At 41.5% G+C, this 17,332-nt stretch overlaps 1 protein-coding gene and 1 long non-coding RNA gene across 11 annotated transcripts in view; one reads left to right on the forward strand and one right to left on the reverse strand.

Moving 5' to 3' along the window:
• LOC147020180 (forkhead box protein P1-B-like) overlaps positions 1 to 17,332 on the forward strand; it is a 737,853-nt gene that overhangs the window by 719,965 nt on the left and 556 nt on the right. For 9 of the 10 annotated variants that reach the window (XM_085895286.1, XM_085895292.1, XM_085895291.1 and 6 more), the window contains one exon: positions 12,942 to 17,332. This exon is cut by the window's right edge and continues 556 nt beyond it. In XM_085895286.1, coding sequence (XP_085751412.1) covers positions 12,942 to 13,212 — 271 coding nt within the window. In that variant the 3' untranslated portion in view covers positions 13,213 to 17,332. The remainder of the gene's footprint in view (positions 1 to 12,941) is intronic. The other variant, XM_085895294.1, reaches the window with a different exon arrangement.
• LOC147020182 (uncharacterized) lies at positions 456 to 7,948 on the reverse strand. The gene is made up of 3 exons (XR_015061678.1): positions 7,716 to 7,948; positions 1,709 to 3,237; positions 456 to 844 (listed from the first exon to the last, which is right to left on the reverse strand). It is a non-coding gene; the product is annotated as an uncharacterized LOC147020182 (long non-coding RNA).

Raw genomic sequence — 17,332 nt, forward strand, 5'->3', positions numbered from 1 at the left:
TGTCTTCACGAGTGTGGTACATTTAGAATGCCAATCCTCTTAATTTTTATGATGGGTATTTGTCTTAACGAGAGTTGCCAACATTTGCGATTTTCCATGGAGGAGTTGTTCTGTTTGTGTTCCCCTTGAGCAACCTGGCTCGTGATGCAGGGAACCCAGATTCAAATCCCATATAACATACATTCTCATCCATTGTGTGATGTGCTTGTAATGTAAAAGTACACCGATGGCCTTCAATGTCTTTGTCCTGTCTGTGTTTGCGTATTAACTCCTCCATGAGCCTGAAATCAATGTTAAAGAAAAGAAAAACTCTCGCATTTTTGAGATTCGTGTTTATTTTTTATTTCATTGAAAATATGATAGACACATGTGATTGTTGATATTCTTTCACCTCTTAAACTGCGGAGTGGGGTAGGGGGGAGGGGTTGGAATAGATTGAGAAAAGGGCAGAGGAGGGGAAGGAATAGCCAGAGAAGATTGAACGGAGCATTTGGAAGGGTGATAGAAGGAAAACGATTTTGGGAGTGGACAGGGATAAAAAGAATGAGAGGATGGGGGCATGTATAGAGCAAATGTGGAGAGTGGAAGAAAATTTGCCATTTTGCACTACATTATGTATTGTTAGGCTTTAAGGCAATATATGTGTAAAGTGAGGATTTGCTCATAAGAGCACTTGCATTGCATGTAAGAGGCAACAGGATTTATTCTTGAATCATTCAATTTGGGGTCACTGGATAGCTCCTCATTCACGCGCTTGTGTTTGAGCTGCCTGTTTCTCAGCTCGAATTGCATCGTCGTCATATCCGATAGAAACATTGCTGTTCTGATGTGGAGAACGCAAGACCTTGTGGAACAATAAGTTAGATGTATGAGTAGTATAACTATGTTGCATTAAGCAATCATCTGGTTTATTTTAAACATAAGCTCCATTTGCCATATATAAACCTGGCCAGCAGGGAAAATGGGGTCTTGCATTAATCAAATTGAATAAATGGTGTGTTTGGCTGAAATAGAAGAGTGATGGATGTAAAATAAGTTGTCACACCACTGAGGTTGAGGCTCATTGAATGAAGATCTGAGTGACAGAGAATGGCAACTGGTTAACAGACTCACAGAGATCGGGGGGGGGGGGGGAACAGGTGGACAAAAAAAAAAGATCAAAGATCCACCACAGTATGTGAAGGTGAACAGTAGGGGAGATAAAAGGTTTATAGGGTCAACGAGTGTAGAAAAACTCAGGAGCAGGGATTTAAGACATCGCACGAGGCGGGAGACGCCATGTATGGATAAAGTTAATAGCAACCTCGAACAAGTGTATTCTTCTTATGGGACCCACATTGCCTCAATTGTTATTTTAACACTTTATCGTGTATTGTCTGAGTTTTTAACAAACATTTCCTCGACGTAATTTCCCAGGCCATCAACAAGCGAGCAGAACAGATAACTCGAAGGGATAATGGTGGCAGAGGTTAAACCCAATACCGCAGTGGGAACAAGGGCTTATTACCAACCATGTTTACTTATTCAAAGCCACCACGAAATTCCACTGGACTGACAACACACTGCGCGGAGAGTTAAAGTGCGAGAAGGTTAAAAACGGAGATTACAGCGCACGGCCTGTTGGGTCTCTCTGTTGTAATGTTGTAATGTTGATCGATGCGCTCGTGTCACATTTTACTGTTTCCAGGGAACGACTCATGCACAATACCTGGGTTGTTTCCTGTTGCGTAAGTTGTGTTTACAGATGCATTCTTGAATCCATGGTGTGCCATCTTCTGCATAGCTCAACTACCTATTCAGTGCTGTAAAAATAAATGGAAAAATAGCTGTAATTAAATAAGTCAGTAAATAAATGAATGCAAAATTCATTCCGATAATGAGGTGGCTTTACAATCCACCAAAGCCCTATTAATACATCATCAACAACATAATTTTCCATTAGGCATCTGAGTATAGACATTATTGCTCGTTATAAACATATCCAATGCTACGTTGACTACCAATTCCTCTCCATCTGAGAATCCAAAACTAAACTTGGTGTATGTGACACAATGCATGGCACGATGATTGTACAAGTGTGGTAAGGAGGGAGGAGGTTGGTGGTCAGGCACATGCTTGATATCAAAATAGCTTCTTTAACCCAATAATTTTGGATAGGAGCATTAACTTCTCCGATTTATACAAGTTATTACTGTATAAGTGTTGTTAATTTCGATTTTCTTATCAAATTCTGCACTCATTTCAATATAGACAAGTCGGTGCGCATATTCGTTATTCACAGAAAACTTTGTCTCTTGAACTCAGCAAACACATAACTTCTGGCACAGAAGATTTATCGCAAAACAATACAGGCTGTTCTCTGGCAATAGATTATAGCAGTAATGATGATGAGAACAAAGATCTTGAAAAAAAACATAATTTATTCCACAATTTGATGGAATAATTTAAATTAGCACAATCGTTCCCTTTTTAATTTTTTTAATCTTTCTAACCATCACTTCCAACAACTACATCAGCCAGGGTGTGTAACGTTAAACTGGGTATCCCATCTGCCAGTATCAGTTTATGAACGTAAAAGATCTCACAATGTATTTCGTGAAGAGTAGGCGAGTTTATCGCCCTGGCCAAATTACAAATCCCTGTCACCTCCAGTCAAACGTCAAGCTTGGCCAGCCAGCTTGTGAAACACTTGGGGCAATAAGGTTTCCTGGCCAACACCACAAGTAGGAAAATCATTCTACTCTGCAGTTGTTTTCATCCTTTGAAATAACTGACAATGAAGTGTATGCAGAGCAGAACATAACAATTTGATGACACTTGTTAGAACCTGAATCGTTATTGCGAACATAACTTAATTCTCTAATTTTCTTTGCTAAAAACAGAATAATCTGTGAATTAATAGCAAAACTTTCATTGGCTTCAAGACAACTGTCCAGAATCATTTCAGATATTCCCCCATGCACAATCATGATCCCCCATTAACCGCCCCCAGTCCCACATCTTTCCGGGTTTCCAGTATTTCCTTCATGAAAGTTTACGGCTGTATCCATCTTGTCCACTCCCTGTGTCCTCTCCTACCCCTCGTTCTTCCCCATATCCCTTATTTTTCTAAATCTCCCTCTATTTTGTCCTTCAACCCTGCTGTTGTGGTGTGTTTCCCCCTCTCTTGCTGCTGTTCCTGTGGTTCTGTTTCGTCCTGATCCATTCTGTGTTGTAGCTCCTCCATGGGTCTTGGCACTGCGAATGAAAAAAAAAAAAACATTGTGCATCGTGTATTCTCAACTTGTAGGCAAAAACAACCATTTGTTTTCTTGACCGAATCTCTTCCTTTATCAATTTTTCATTGTAGCATTTTTTTTTATCGTAAACATCTATAAACGTTTTAATGAACACCGTAATGTCTATTTAGTAGTTAAAGCTCACACTAAATGGTCATAAAACAGAGGTTTGCCATAAAATTTAAGCACAGTACAAGGAATACGATGGGTGATCAATCAACTTGTGGACTGAAAAAAGCTAATGACCGAAATTAATAAAACTGTCATTTTTCTACAGAGTAATCTTATTCCACAAGGTGACTTTACAATGTGTAAAATTTTATGGCATTTTCATACAGGGTCCTTTCCTGTTTTTGTTCTTTTTAACAATTTTTTTTTTTACTGTTTAACTCAAAATAGACTATCTTGCGTATTTCTGCTTTCGTCTCAAGTGACTGGCTTACTCATCACGACTCCTGTATAATTTGAACTGGGGCTGATTTCATAAACAGCAGAATGTTTGTTGTTGAACTGCAGCTGAAGTTGGAAAAAAAAAGGAACATTTAAGCTGATGTCATACTTCAGCTTATTGTGACACAGGTTCCAAGTTAATGCTGAAAACAAAGGGTCCATTTTACCACTGGGTAGTTGTCAAACACTACTTATACAAACAAAGCAACTCATGTTTGGTACTTGGCTCTGCAAATCAATCGGATTAAGATTTTAAATTTGATCACTCATTTCTAACAGTTATTGTCAACCAAGGTAATCAAAGACGTGACGTCTACCATATCCTCTCATCTCCTCTCCTTTGCCTGCCAAGTCTGGAGTGCCCCAAGGCAGTGTTCTGGGCCCAGTCCCATTCCTGATCTTCATCAATCTGACTCTGACTCTCTGGAAAATCCTCTTTTTCTATTTGCTGATGACTCCACCCTCTGCTGTAACATCCCTCATCCTTCAGACAGGAAGGCTGCAGCCTCTTCCCTCTCTTCAGACCTTGACAAAAATCACAAGCTAGTCAAACACTTGGAATATGTCCTTCAATGCTGACACAGGTTCCAAGTTTGAAACCTCACACTCTCACTATCTCTCTCCAGAAGCACCATCTGACAACCCCCACCCCCTCCCTTCCCCCATCTACTTTCTTAACAATCCTCTTGAGAAGGTTCAGTTATTCAAACTACTTCTGGGTCTCACTATCAGCCACAATCTTTCTTGGGCAAGCCACTTTTAATGTTGGCCTCCAAAGCCAGCCTACGATTGGGCATCCTCCGCTGTACAGTCCTTCCTTGACACACCTGAACTATCCACCTACACAGCCTTCATCTGGAGTTTGATGGAGGGCTGCTCTCCCGTCTGGGTTGGCTTCCAATGCTCACATCTTGCTTGACTTGATGCTGTGTAAACCAAGGCCTTCAAGATCATTGGCATTTCCTGCGCCGAAGCTGAGTCTCTGGGCTTATCACCCTGCCATCACAGACAGGTCAGTGGTCTCTTTGTCTTCTACCGCCTCCTTTCTGGTCTTGAACCCTCTGCTCTTTCCGTGCTTTGTACCCCCCACAAGTTTCTGTAGGGCTCTCATGGTCCACCAGCAACACTGTTCTGGTGAAACTACCTAAATCCAGGATCACCGCTCACCTACACTCATTTGTTCCTCTTTTTCCTCACCTGTAGAATCAACTTCCACATCCTCTTCAATCTTGTTCTTCCCTCCAGGTCTTCGAGACAGCTGTTCACCAAAATCTCAGATTGTCTCCAATCCAAAAACATAATCTTTTCTACCCTCGTTGACCCGATGTTTTCCGTGCATGAATGTTTTTCTTCCTGTTTTTGTCTGTTATGTCCTGCTCCATTCAGTGTGCAAGCTCTTCCATGATCCTCAACGACATGTATACAAAAAAAATAATAAAAGAAAGCAGTTTATGGAAGAGATGAGTGGAGAGCAAAACTTCTTGGAACAATTAGGGATCTTTAGCATCCACAAGCTAATCCAAGTAGACTGGTCCACCACTTAATGTGAGTGTGAGCAGTGGTGCATGCTCGTTTAATGCCGTGCCTATGAAACACTAGGGTGACAGTTTATAGCCCCATCAAGAATTGAACCAGACGAGACAGTTCAAAGGCGAGTGCACTACCTCTGAGCTATGTTTCTGCACAAGGTCTGGAGTGAAGTCGGCAGACTGTATCCGTAACTTTGGGACAGTGAATGGCTGTAAGTTCTGGGCTGGTCGGACAAGAGCATGAAGCAGTTATATGGGAATGTGCTTGTGGGTGATTGATCCTCCATTAGGAACAGCAAACTAGGATCTCACCAACATATTTCCTGAGAACCTGTGCAGGTGAATGGATTCTGACTGTTAAAACAAAGCAAAGCATTATGATTGCTGGGGATGGAAGTGATTTGGTTTCTTTATCCATCGTTGTAAATGTCAAAGAAAACAAATTCACCACTGACTCACATATACACAATTGGGAGTATTAACGACAACAGGACAACTGGAAACACTCATGGAAGCAAGTATGCCTTCGATCAGTTGGTGCAGCAATTCAAGACAAATTAATTTGTCGGAAGTTTAATGTGCAGACAGCATAATACTGATGTTTGCCTGAAGAGAGCAGCAGGTTCTGATAAACAACCTACAAAGTTAACAAAAACCAATGTAGAATAATACATTCTCGACTTTACGACACCAGGAGTGCAGAGTATAAGGACTGCTGCAAATAATGCTTGGAAGAGAATAATGAAAGACCTTGGATGTCTTCTTTTTGCCAATCGTGCAGCAAGAGTGTCCCCCCCCCCCCCCGCCCACCCCATCCGCACTCCTCAAACTGGAGCCACAGTTGTTTCTATGAATCCCAAGCCAAAAGTGTGGTTGTCCATTCATCACTTTACATCATTTAAAGATTTGTGCTTTGTTTTGTGTCACATGACAAATGTACTTTCCTGAAAAAAGTAAAACATAGGGGCAATACCCCAGGGTGCTCACCTGGTAACGGCTGGATATTATAACCAGGGAACCACTGGTCGGCATGGATGACCCACAAAATATGTAATGGAGAAGAAAGTAAACACATATGGATTTTGTTTTGTTTTATGCCGTGAACAAACTTTGGTACATCACGGGTGATAAAGGTTGTGGTCAAGTTTCAAAGAAATTTTGTATGTGGTTTCAGAGAAGAAAGAAAATTCAACTTTTGGGGGGCAACCACCCAGTCGATCCCCTTAGACCCCAATTTTTTAATGGTGTGAACAATATTTGCTATATCATGGGTGATAAAGGTTGTCGTGAAGTTTCATTCAAATTTTGCATGTAGTTTCTGAGAAGAAAGCAAATGCCCCTTTGGGTGGCAAACCCTCCCCCCCTCCTGTAGATCCCCTTAGACCCTGACTTTTTAATGCCGTGAACAAACTGGCAGATCACGGGAGATGAAGGTTGTGGTCAACCTTCATCAAAATTGTGTGTATAATTTCTGAGATGAGAGCAAATACATATTTGGGGTGAGGTACCCCCCATTCCACTGGGACCATACTCCGCATAGCATTGGTGATGCCGAAGCAGTCTCCTGGGCTATTGGGCACAATCCTGAATGGGTCACCACTCTGATGCAGGATACGAAAATGGCTTTATCATCTCAGCAAGCTCGTACTCATTTTGTCGACCTCGGAAGGATGACAGGCTGAGTCAACCCCACAGGCTGGTATTAATTGGTATTAATTAATGACAGGCTGGTATTAATTCAATGAACAAGCAGGATTTGAACTCAGGGCGCTAGGATCACAACTCCACCACCCTAACCATTAAGCCAACACCAGACATACCCCCCTGTGCACCCCTTAGAATCCGATTATTTTATGTCATGAACAAACTTTGGTGGATCATGGGAGATGAAGGTTGTGGTCAATGTTCATCAAAATTGTGTGTGTAGTTTCGGAGAAGAAAGCAAATACATATTTTCTTGGTGAGGAGTGGTGGGTGGGAGGGGGGGCAACCACCATGTACACCCCTTCGACCCCCAAATTTTTTAAGTAACTTGAACAAACTTTCGTACATCACGGGTGGTAAAGGTTATGGTCAAGTTTCATCAAAACTGTGTGTGTGGTTTTAGAGAAGTTGCATACAGAAAAACCGTTCCATATAAAAGGAGGGCGCTTCACCCTTCCCTCGATTGCTGCAGGAATCTCTGCGTCCAACAACACCGCCGTTTCATACTTGTACCGCAAAAGAGCAGAACTCTAGCTAAAAGCTAATAAGCAAAAGTATCAAAACTAGAAGGGCACTTGGTAGAGCGTATACTTCTGCCACTCAATGCCTGATCCACAAGAATATCTCCAGCCCAAATGCATATTTCAACTATCATGCTATATATAGTTTTTTCCCCTATCTCTCAATGGTGAAGAATCACTTTAAAAAGTAAATAATTTAATACTCGTATCCGGATCCAGATTCGGATCCTCACCAAAACTGAAGCAATTCTTCCTTATCATACACCCAACATGTCCACCAAGTTTCGTCCCAATCTGTCCAAAACCGTTTGAGATATCCTGCACACAGACAGACAGACAAACAAAATAAAAACCAATGTCACCCCCAGGGTGACCAGTATCTTGCCAAAATGTGAACATGAGTGACTTATTTATTTGATTAAAGTTACTCAAAAAATAAGGGTTTCGTCGACCTTGATGCTTGACCTTTTTGTGACCTTGACCTTTGGCCTTTATATTTTCGTACGGTTAATGGTATCTCTCCAGGACCGTTGTACATGAAATATCAAGAGATTTTGATGAGAACTGAGGAAATAAAATTTTCATGCAAAATCCGTTTTTTCGTCATGATGTCATCAAATGACGTCATAGCGTCAAACTTTTGACAGATCTGGAAAGCACTTATCAAGCCCTTTCATATGAGGTATTACTCGATATGGTATCTAAGATTTCAAAATTTGACCTTGGGATCAAAAACTTTCGACCTCCAGCGCTAACCAATGAAGGTCAAGGCCGATCGCCACCAAAAATTAATCAGCTTACCACCAGACCATGAACTATATTCCCATGAAGTTTGAAGACGATCCGATCAAAATTACTCAAAAAATACGGCTTCATCGACTCCCCTGATTTGTGACAAAGTGACCTTGACCTTTGACCTTGACCTTGAAAATTTTATGCGCTGAAAGGGACCTCTATAGGACTCTGATATGCGAAGTTACAAAAATTTCCAATGATAACTGTGCTCTGCAGAGTGATCGATACGTGATTACAGACAAACAAAAAAACCAAATAATTAAATAAATAAAAAAACATACAAGCTGACTAACATATCTTGCAAAAACTTCGTTTTGGCAAGATAAAAACAGACAGATAGAAAGGGGTGAAAACATAACCACCTTCACCTTCAGTGGCAGAAGTAATAATCAAAAAACGACGGCACTGAGGTTGAATTTGTTTTGAAAGCCATTCATTAGATGTATTGGCTGATCTACAGTATATTCCAAGCTTCATCTAGTTTTGATGTATAGCCTTTGAGATATGAGCGCCAAGACATTTTGGGTGAACGGAGGGACTGACAGACACCAACGTGAATATCGAGGGTTTTTGTTAAAAACTCAAGAATGTGGAAATCAACATTGATGAAATTTTGAACATATTACTTCGACGAACAAAGAATTTACTTCTGAAACTTGCAGCCAATTTCATCCAATAGAAGCTGAGAAACGAATTTTCAGTCCCTGTGTTAAAGTTGCATACAGAGAAACCGTCCCATAAAATACACCCGTGTGGGAGTGACGGTCACCTCTGCGAGAAACAAGCATGAGTTCCTGTTACTAGGGTGTAGGGTTCACGGGTCAAGAGGGATTTTTGGCCAACTTTGAAGTCACGTGACACGAAAACGAAAGCGAATATCGAAAATTCGGCCTGACCAAATTTAGACATTGTCCCATAGATTCATATGCAATAATCAAATTCAAGATCGCTTGAGAAATGGCGGAGGAGATAGAATTTGAAAATCGTCATTTTCGCAACTTCAAAGGCTTCGTGGCCTTGACCTTGACTTTCGGTGACCTTGAAAGTCATACCATCGTGTACGTCTCATCGACCTCTATCAGGGTCACTAATGACCAAATCTCCCGCTTCAACTTCATTGTGAACGGACGGACAGACGGATGGATCGAAGGGCATCGACACTCATATTATTAGGCCATGCTCGAAGAGATGACCTAATAAAGGGAGGGCACTTTCACCTCTCTTTAAACATATATATGTGTATATATATATATATATATATATATATATATATATATATATATATATATATGTTTATAATATATATATATATATATATATATATATATATGTATATGTTTATAATATATATATATATATATATATATATATATATATATATATATATATGTTTATAATATATATATATATATATATATATATATATATATGTATATGTTTATAATATATATATATATATATACATACATATATACATACATATATACATATATGTATGTATATATGTATGTATATATGTATGTATATATGTATGTGTATATATATATATATATATATATATATATATATATATATATACATATATATATATATATATATATATATATATATATATATATATATATATATATATTTGTCTTCAACACTCCTCGAGCCGAAGCTGCTGAACCTGCTGAAACCAGTTTCATCGCTTATTGGTGAATCATCAGCGAGAGTATGTATAGACAGCAATGCATACCAATGAGGCTCCCAAGCATGCACCACGTGCAAACGTCAAAAGCAGTCAATATGTAAATAAAGAAAGACCCACCTGTGAATCTCTCACCTGTGAATGGAAGGAATAGCCAATTAGCTCTCACCTAATCAAGTAAACCCAGGTGGCTCGGATTATATAAATAATTGACCACACACACACACACACACACACACACACACACACACACACACACACACACACACACACACACACACACACACACACACACACACACACACACACACACTCCTCGAGCCAAAGAAGCTATGTAAAGCAACACAACAAGACCTACACGAGGTAAGCGCTACGCTGTTTCGAACCCTTCCCAGAGTTCCTCACCAACTATAAAGATGTTCACACATAGTACACACATGAGAATCCCAATGCTACACACCCCCTCTGCTACCGAGTCAATTATTTTGTTCATGGCCGGAAAGCGCAACCGAATACCCCAGCGCCATGTTAACCTCAGAGATGGATCACGTGGCAGAGTTCTGGGTGAGTGAGTCAATTTCGGCTACCAATGGCTCGCATGAGCAGAGCTATCACTGGGGTAATAATCTGTTCACCAATGAGGGCGCTGGAAAACACCCATCGCTCCGCTTTTTCTACTCCTGGGCACCGCCTCGACCAGGGGATTATAAAGGAGCCCTCAGTTCTCTGGCTGAGCATTCTGGAAGCTCGCGGTTCTGTGGCTCATGCTCGGCTCTGGCTGAACATTATTTTTCTTGAGGTCATGGTGTTATGAGCAAAGGAGCTTGACGGAGTGGGTGGAATGAGCAGAACGGAGCTGAGTATGGACAAGCAAAAAAGCCAGATGCTAGATGCCAGACCCGATGCAGTTTAGACAACCTTAGCATTTACATGTATAGACCTCTTTACGCTTCATGCGAGACCTTTCTTCTCACATGTTCTTTGCTTTGTTTCTACTCCCCCCCCCCCACCCACTTGGTCCACATCTTTACACCTTCCTGTCAGCACTTCACATGCATATCACTGCACCCCTCACCATGCCTCCCTCTGACCATGTACCATAGACCTTTCACCAACCATGCACCAGAGCCTCTTTCAGTTTCCCTCTCCCCCTTCCTTGGTTCACGTTGGTCCGCTGACCTCACCTGGTAATGAAGAGGTCGAAACCACCTTGTACTTTCTCTCTCTCTGGACTTTCTAATTTTTTCAGGGAATGATTCTGATTGTGCCTGTTTTGTCAGCATAATTCATTAAGATTGTATAACATTTGGATCAGGGTAACTCTGAACTGGGTCTCTTGTATTTGTCAATAATTGTTTTTCTTTTGCTGCACCTTACCAATCCTTGCTTTCCCCTGCTGTATTTTATTTTGTAATAAATAGCCTGCTTATTGTTCCACATACCTTTCCTCTCCCTTGCTATAAATAAATTGCTATTATTTGTGAATGTACCCAGTTTGTCATGTCTTTTCCTCCATTGCTCCAGCATAGTCCATATGTAGTGTTAGCCGGGAAGTTCTACCCACATGATTTGCTCTGTTAGCCAGTGCGTACTTGGGAGCTCCGCTCGGCTGCACCATTCTCAGGTAAGATTAGCATAAGTACGCATCGAGGGCATGAGCCCCCCTTGATATTGTCATCCAAAGGTAAGGTAACCACATGAAGTAGTGATACCCTGCCAGGATTGGTGGTACCAATCAGCATTCATGGTTGATTAGCAACTTGCTGAGCCGTGGAGTTATCAGCAGTTGGTGGCCTCAGGACCGGGCGTTCGTGAGGAACCCGAGTGCTTCCCAACGTGACGAATCTCAAACCCGGGGCCGTAACAATATATATCTCGAGTTATAAACATTTCAACAAAACTTAATGGATGTATGGGGGACCATTATATTTGGAAGAACACACTCACACACACACGACTGATAATTATTAAGCAACTAGAAAGGCACTCGGAAAAGCACGTACCTCCACCTGGATCTGGATTCGGATCTTCACCAAAATCGAATCAATTCGTCCTTTTCACACACCCAGCCTGTCCACGATGTTTCATCCGAATCCATCTACAACGTTTTGTGACATCATGCTATATGTCGTTTTTGGCCCTATCTCTCAATGGTGAAGGATCACGTAAAATATTCTAGTATCCGAATCCGAAGCTGGATCTTCACCAAAATCTAATCAATTCTTCCTTGTCACACACCCAACCTGTCCACGAACTTAAAATATTCTAGTTTCCAAATCCGTAGCTGTATTTTCACCAAAATCTAGTAAATTCTTCCTTGTCCCACACCCAGCCAGTCCATCAAGTTTCATCCGAATCGATCCACAACTTTTTGAGATATCCTGCACACAAACAAACAGATATGGGTGAAAATGTACCTTGGTCCACCTTCAGTGGGCGGAGGTAATAATTATATTGTCGTTTAGTTTGCAGCATGCGGGTGCTCGGTACATCATTATCTGGAACCATGGCTTTGCCGCTGATGCAGTGCCCCCTCCCCACTTTTTGCCCTTGTTCTGACAGCCCTGATTAATTTAAATCTTTTATATTCAATTGCCAGTTTGTAATTTGTACAACTTACAATTCAAAGGTATGGTTTGAACAACAAGTTTACATTTCGTCTTGGTCTTGCTGCATTATTATCTTTTTGTTCAGTATTATTGATTTGCTGAAAATGCGACATGAACTCTTTATTTTCGGAGCAAAAGGATTGTTCACTCTTTGTCGCCTGCCAATATAAATAAGACGCATAAGACAGAAAAATACATCACATAAGAACTTTTTTTTTTAAGTGAGCTGTACATTTGATGACTATACATAGTATATTTGCTTACCTTTCCTGAGTTTTTTTGAAAAAAAAATTGCTTACTTCAAGCAAGTTTGAGGTTTCTTTTTCTCATTTTTTTGTTTTTTTTCCCCCATTTTTCCTCCACAGCCGTCCTCCCCTGGTCAAAGAGGAGCCACTGGAGAACGAAACTGGGGAGATACATAACCAGTTGCCAATGACAACCAACCCAAGCCTGGAGGAGGACGATGAAGAGGTCCACTCTTTTGCCTTGTCCCATCAAAGTCCCGAGGAAGGGGACATCCCACTGCCATCATCCAACCAGGGCCTCGAAGATGACCATTTCCCACTACCGATGCATGCCTCAGACACAGAAGATGATCAGGATTTTGAGAGGGAAGAGATGGATGACATTGAGTGAAGCAGCCACCAGACATTTCTTCCTTTTCTTTGTTACTTCTTTTATACCTCCAGAAGAAGTTCACGTTTGATTTTGCTTGTTGCACAACAAGCCATTTTGTACAATTGCGCTCAAGAGCGGGGCCTTTCCTCTGATGGGAAATTTTTCTGTGAGACAAACAAAAACTCGATTGTGAAGAGGCTCGGCAGTGGTTTGAAAGGTTCCAGAATTACCAAATCATGGATACATCTTTTACACAGACAGAAAATACCATGTGACATTTATAACCGAGACAAAAAGAAAAACAAACCTTTATGCATGGTGTAGAAGAAAAACACATTTCCTCAACTACGGTAGTCGGTCAAGTGAGCCATACTACGGGGTGGGTTTGACTTGAAACAAATGTGAGCTATGTTTATTTCACACCCTAAGACCCCCAAACAAAAACTCCAAATTGTGGTCAGAAAAAATACATTCCTGCCCATTCAGAGGGAGAGAGGAAAAAATGAGGGAGGAGAGGGAAGCTGATAAATGACAAGCAACAGATGGAAATGGCGTGCAAACATTTGGCCCACCAGATGTCACGGTCTTTGCAGCCAGACAAGCTGTTACGTTTCTGCCCGTGATTGGTATTATGACTTAGCAACTCTTTTGCTACCACTGATTGAAAAAAAGGAAGATGCTATTTTTGGAAATCGCGCGTCTGCTTCAAATGAAAACTGCCATCAACATTTGTCAAATATGTTAGGCCTAATTTTGTTGCTGCTGCTGCTGCTGCTGCTGCTGCTGCTGCTGCTGACGCCAATTGTTGTCTTCCCCCATAAGTACGTACACAACAATCTATTTCCTCGTCTTTCACATCAGATGAAAGCTAAATGCGTTCCCAAACACCTTTGTTCAGAATTTTATCCTCTGTCCCCTTTGCTGTTCTCAATTTACACTGCTCATCCATGTTCGTCACAGAAGAAGCGGCAACAAGAAGCGAACGCATGCCCCACGAAGCATGCGTCACACTCTCCTAAAACTACGGTACCACATCACCTCCGGAATCATTTTCCCTTTCAAATGATGTTTTGAATAGGTCCTCGAGCTTGTCTTCTTATTGCAGCATAACTGGACAAGCTCGTTATTATCATTAGATAAACCCATTCGTTAGGCCAGCAAGACGACAATGATCATTTATCTGGCTTCGAAATTAACCATGCAGTTGACCTTCAATGAAAAAGCACCGATAAATATGGGAATGGTTGTCTAGTTTGTTTATTATCAAAAGTATAATTTTTTTTTTGTGATTTACCAAAGATAATTTGACTTTGATTTGTCACTGTGATCCTCTACTCCTCAGACAAACGAAACCAAATAACTTTTTTTGTGCTTGCTACTTCATTTGCCAAAATGGAACTTCCCGGAATTGAAAATTGTGACCTCGGTAAATATTCGTACTTAAGGCTGCCTACTGCGACAGGGAAGGCGTAGCTTTATGGAGGTAGTTGGTAATAAGTTCACAACTGATCACGTCGGTTTAGTTTTGAAAAACAAGACATCTCCCAAATAAAAGGAATAGTGCCGGGTAACTATGGGATGGTCAGGGGCACGGTCGAGTGCCTGCTCGCGGTGTATAAGCGTTCACTGCGACTCTGTAGGTAATCCTTTTCCACAACATTCAAAGCAATGTCCATGGGATGCAATTTATCAAACTTAATGAGAATGCCTTTTCTGTTTCAGCAAGCACAGATTGGCTCCGGCTGTCATTAAGGAATAGCTAGCTGGTGCTCGTTCAAGCGTTAAAATGGGTAAGGTAAAAAAAAAAGTACATCAGAAAAAGAAAAAAAAAATTGGGTAACAGTTTCCCTGTTTATATACTCTGAAATTCTCATCGCAAGTCATGATAACGACCAAAGGTCAGTTGGTAATTCAAACCAAAGCTCTTTTGCCAAGCTTTGTGAATACCTTTGTCCGGCAGACACCAAAGCCGACCCGCAAGAGAGTCAGTTAACCACTGGGCCCTCATTCATCTTGTGAGCCTCCTGGTAAGAAAAGGCCAAACCAAGTTTTCTTTTCAGTTTTCCTGTATTTTTCCTTGCCTGGTCTTTAGTTGCTGGGGTTTTTGTTTGTGTAATCTCCAGGCCTTTCAACACCAGCAAGCAATGCAAGACACTCTAGCAGAGCCAAAATGGAGCAAGACTAACCTCTATTTTTAACTCGTATCTGTGCTTAATCTTCCCTGGGCTCAGCAGGGTGTCAAAATTTATTTCCAAATGCCATGGCCATTCCAAGACTTCCATTTTTTAAGATTTGGACTAAGGGAAGTTCGTTTTCTTTTATTGGGCTCTTTTTTGGCCTCAGGGCAAGAAATAAGTACCTCCATTATGCTGCTTTAATTCCTGAGAGTATGGCGTGTACTTTCAGGCCGTCAGTCCAAAGGGACCAAAAATTGTGACCAAATAAGAGCCCCGGTGTCGTCATAGTAATGGCCAGCACATCAGGAGTACATAAGGTGGGATATGTCACCGCAGTACATACACTGATCTGCATGAGGCAGTATCCTTATAAACCCTTGCACGAGGAATGGGATACGATGCAGAGAAAAAAAAACCAAACTGCCCAAAACAGATCATCCACTACCCACGTCGGTGTATTCATGAAATTGTGCAGCGCATTGAGATGGTGTCTTTTGCACCACTCAGTGCCGTGCTTGTTGAGCATTTCTTTCCACGGTGAGACGGTTGTGGTTCTCCGCAAGCATTGCCAAGTTAAGTGTGGATTTCGCTGTGAGCCTTCCCCTGAGAGTGGGAACGCCACTGTTGTAAACGTTCTCGTTTTTGCTGTTCTGGAGGGCTCGCCGATGCAATGGATGCCAAGCTGCGTGTGACACTGATGCATTTAGCTTTTGACGGGCTCCCCCATGGAACCATTAATGTCCCTGTGTGGTACGTCGTGCCAATATGGAATTGGCACAAATGATTGTTTGCTGCCGACTAAATGGTTTCAGGTTCTATATAAACTGAAGTGTTTGCAACATGCCAGGACTTACCGTTTGTCTGACCAGGCACGCGTTATCGACACACAGAGTTACGGATACAGTTTAGTGTCGAGGAAACACTGACATGCTCAGAGTTGTTGTCCACACATCCAGAGGCTTGGCGACATTTTTCTGCAAAATTACACGAATCGTGAACCCCGATGCAATGAAAGATGTTTTGATGTTCACCTTGAAAACCCGTTGACCACTGAGACCAGAACTGTCTCCACCCAGACGTGTCCTTGTATTCGTCTTTACACACCAAGCACAAAAGGCTTGGCTGGACATTGACCTCCCACATTGGTCTTCAGCAAAGCTTTTGAGCTCGCAGGATTCAATGGCACGCAATTGAACAAGTGGTGGAGAAAAAAATGGAGACCATTCGAGCGTAGAGAAATGGACTCGTGTACAAAATACCAGGTACCTCACCAAAAGAACCAAATCAACGGATGTTCTGCAATCGGCGTTCCTTGTTGAACATTCGTGGTTCGTCTCGAACGTGTGCACCAAACGACTGTACAAATGGACTGCGTGAGGATGAGCTCAACATTTCCGACGGATGAGAAGGTTGAGATGAGACTCGTAATAGTTTCCTCAAGAATTCAAGTGAAACCTCATAAGACGTTCTTATAGCAAAGCCAGCCTTGTATGCAGAGGCTCTGATTCTTGATGTTGCTCGCGTCGGCAACTGAATATGTCTCGACTTAAAAAGAAAAAAAAAGAAGTACAATTCATATCCTCAAAAGAAAAAAAGAAAACCTCAGCTGTGTAGACAAAGTTTAATGAAAAAGCGAAAGCATTGCTACGTGTCTTTTATACTTTATATCGCCGCTGTTTGCATCTGCTGTAAGTTTGTGCTTGCGATTTGAAAGTATTTATCGAAGCTGCTTTTGTTGTTGCAACTGTAGGTCACCTGTGATTGTACCGCCGCATGTTTGTATATTGCACGTCTTGTTGTGCAGTTCCCTGCTGTAGTTGATGTCTCTGCTGTGGTTATGCATTGCAGACAGAGGAGGAATGGGTGAGATTCTGAAAGGGGGGGATTTGGGAGGGGGGGGAAGGGGTGTACTCTTGTCAAAGCAAAGGTAAAGTCTGTAGCTTTAGAATGAAATATTAAGA

This window comes from Eptatretus burgeri, chromosome 9, assembly GCF_056783735.1.
Source record: "Eptatretus burgeri isolate ZD-2024b chromosome 9, Ebu_testis_v1, whole genome shotgun sequence".
Taxonomy (NCBI): Eukaryota; Metazoa; Chordata; class Myxini; order Myxiniformes; family Myxinidae; genus Eptatretus; species Eptatretus burgeri.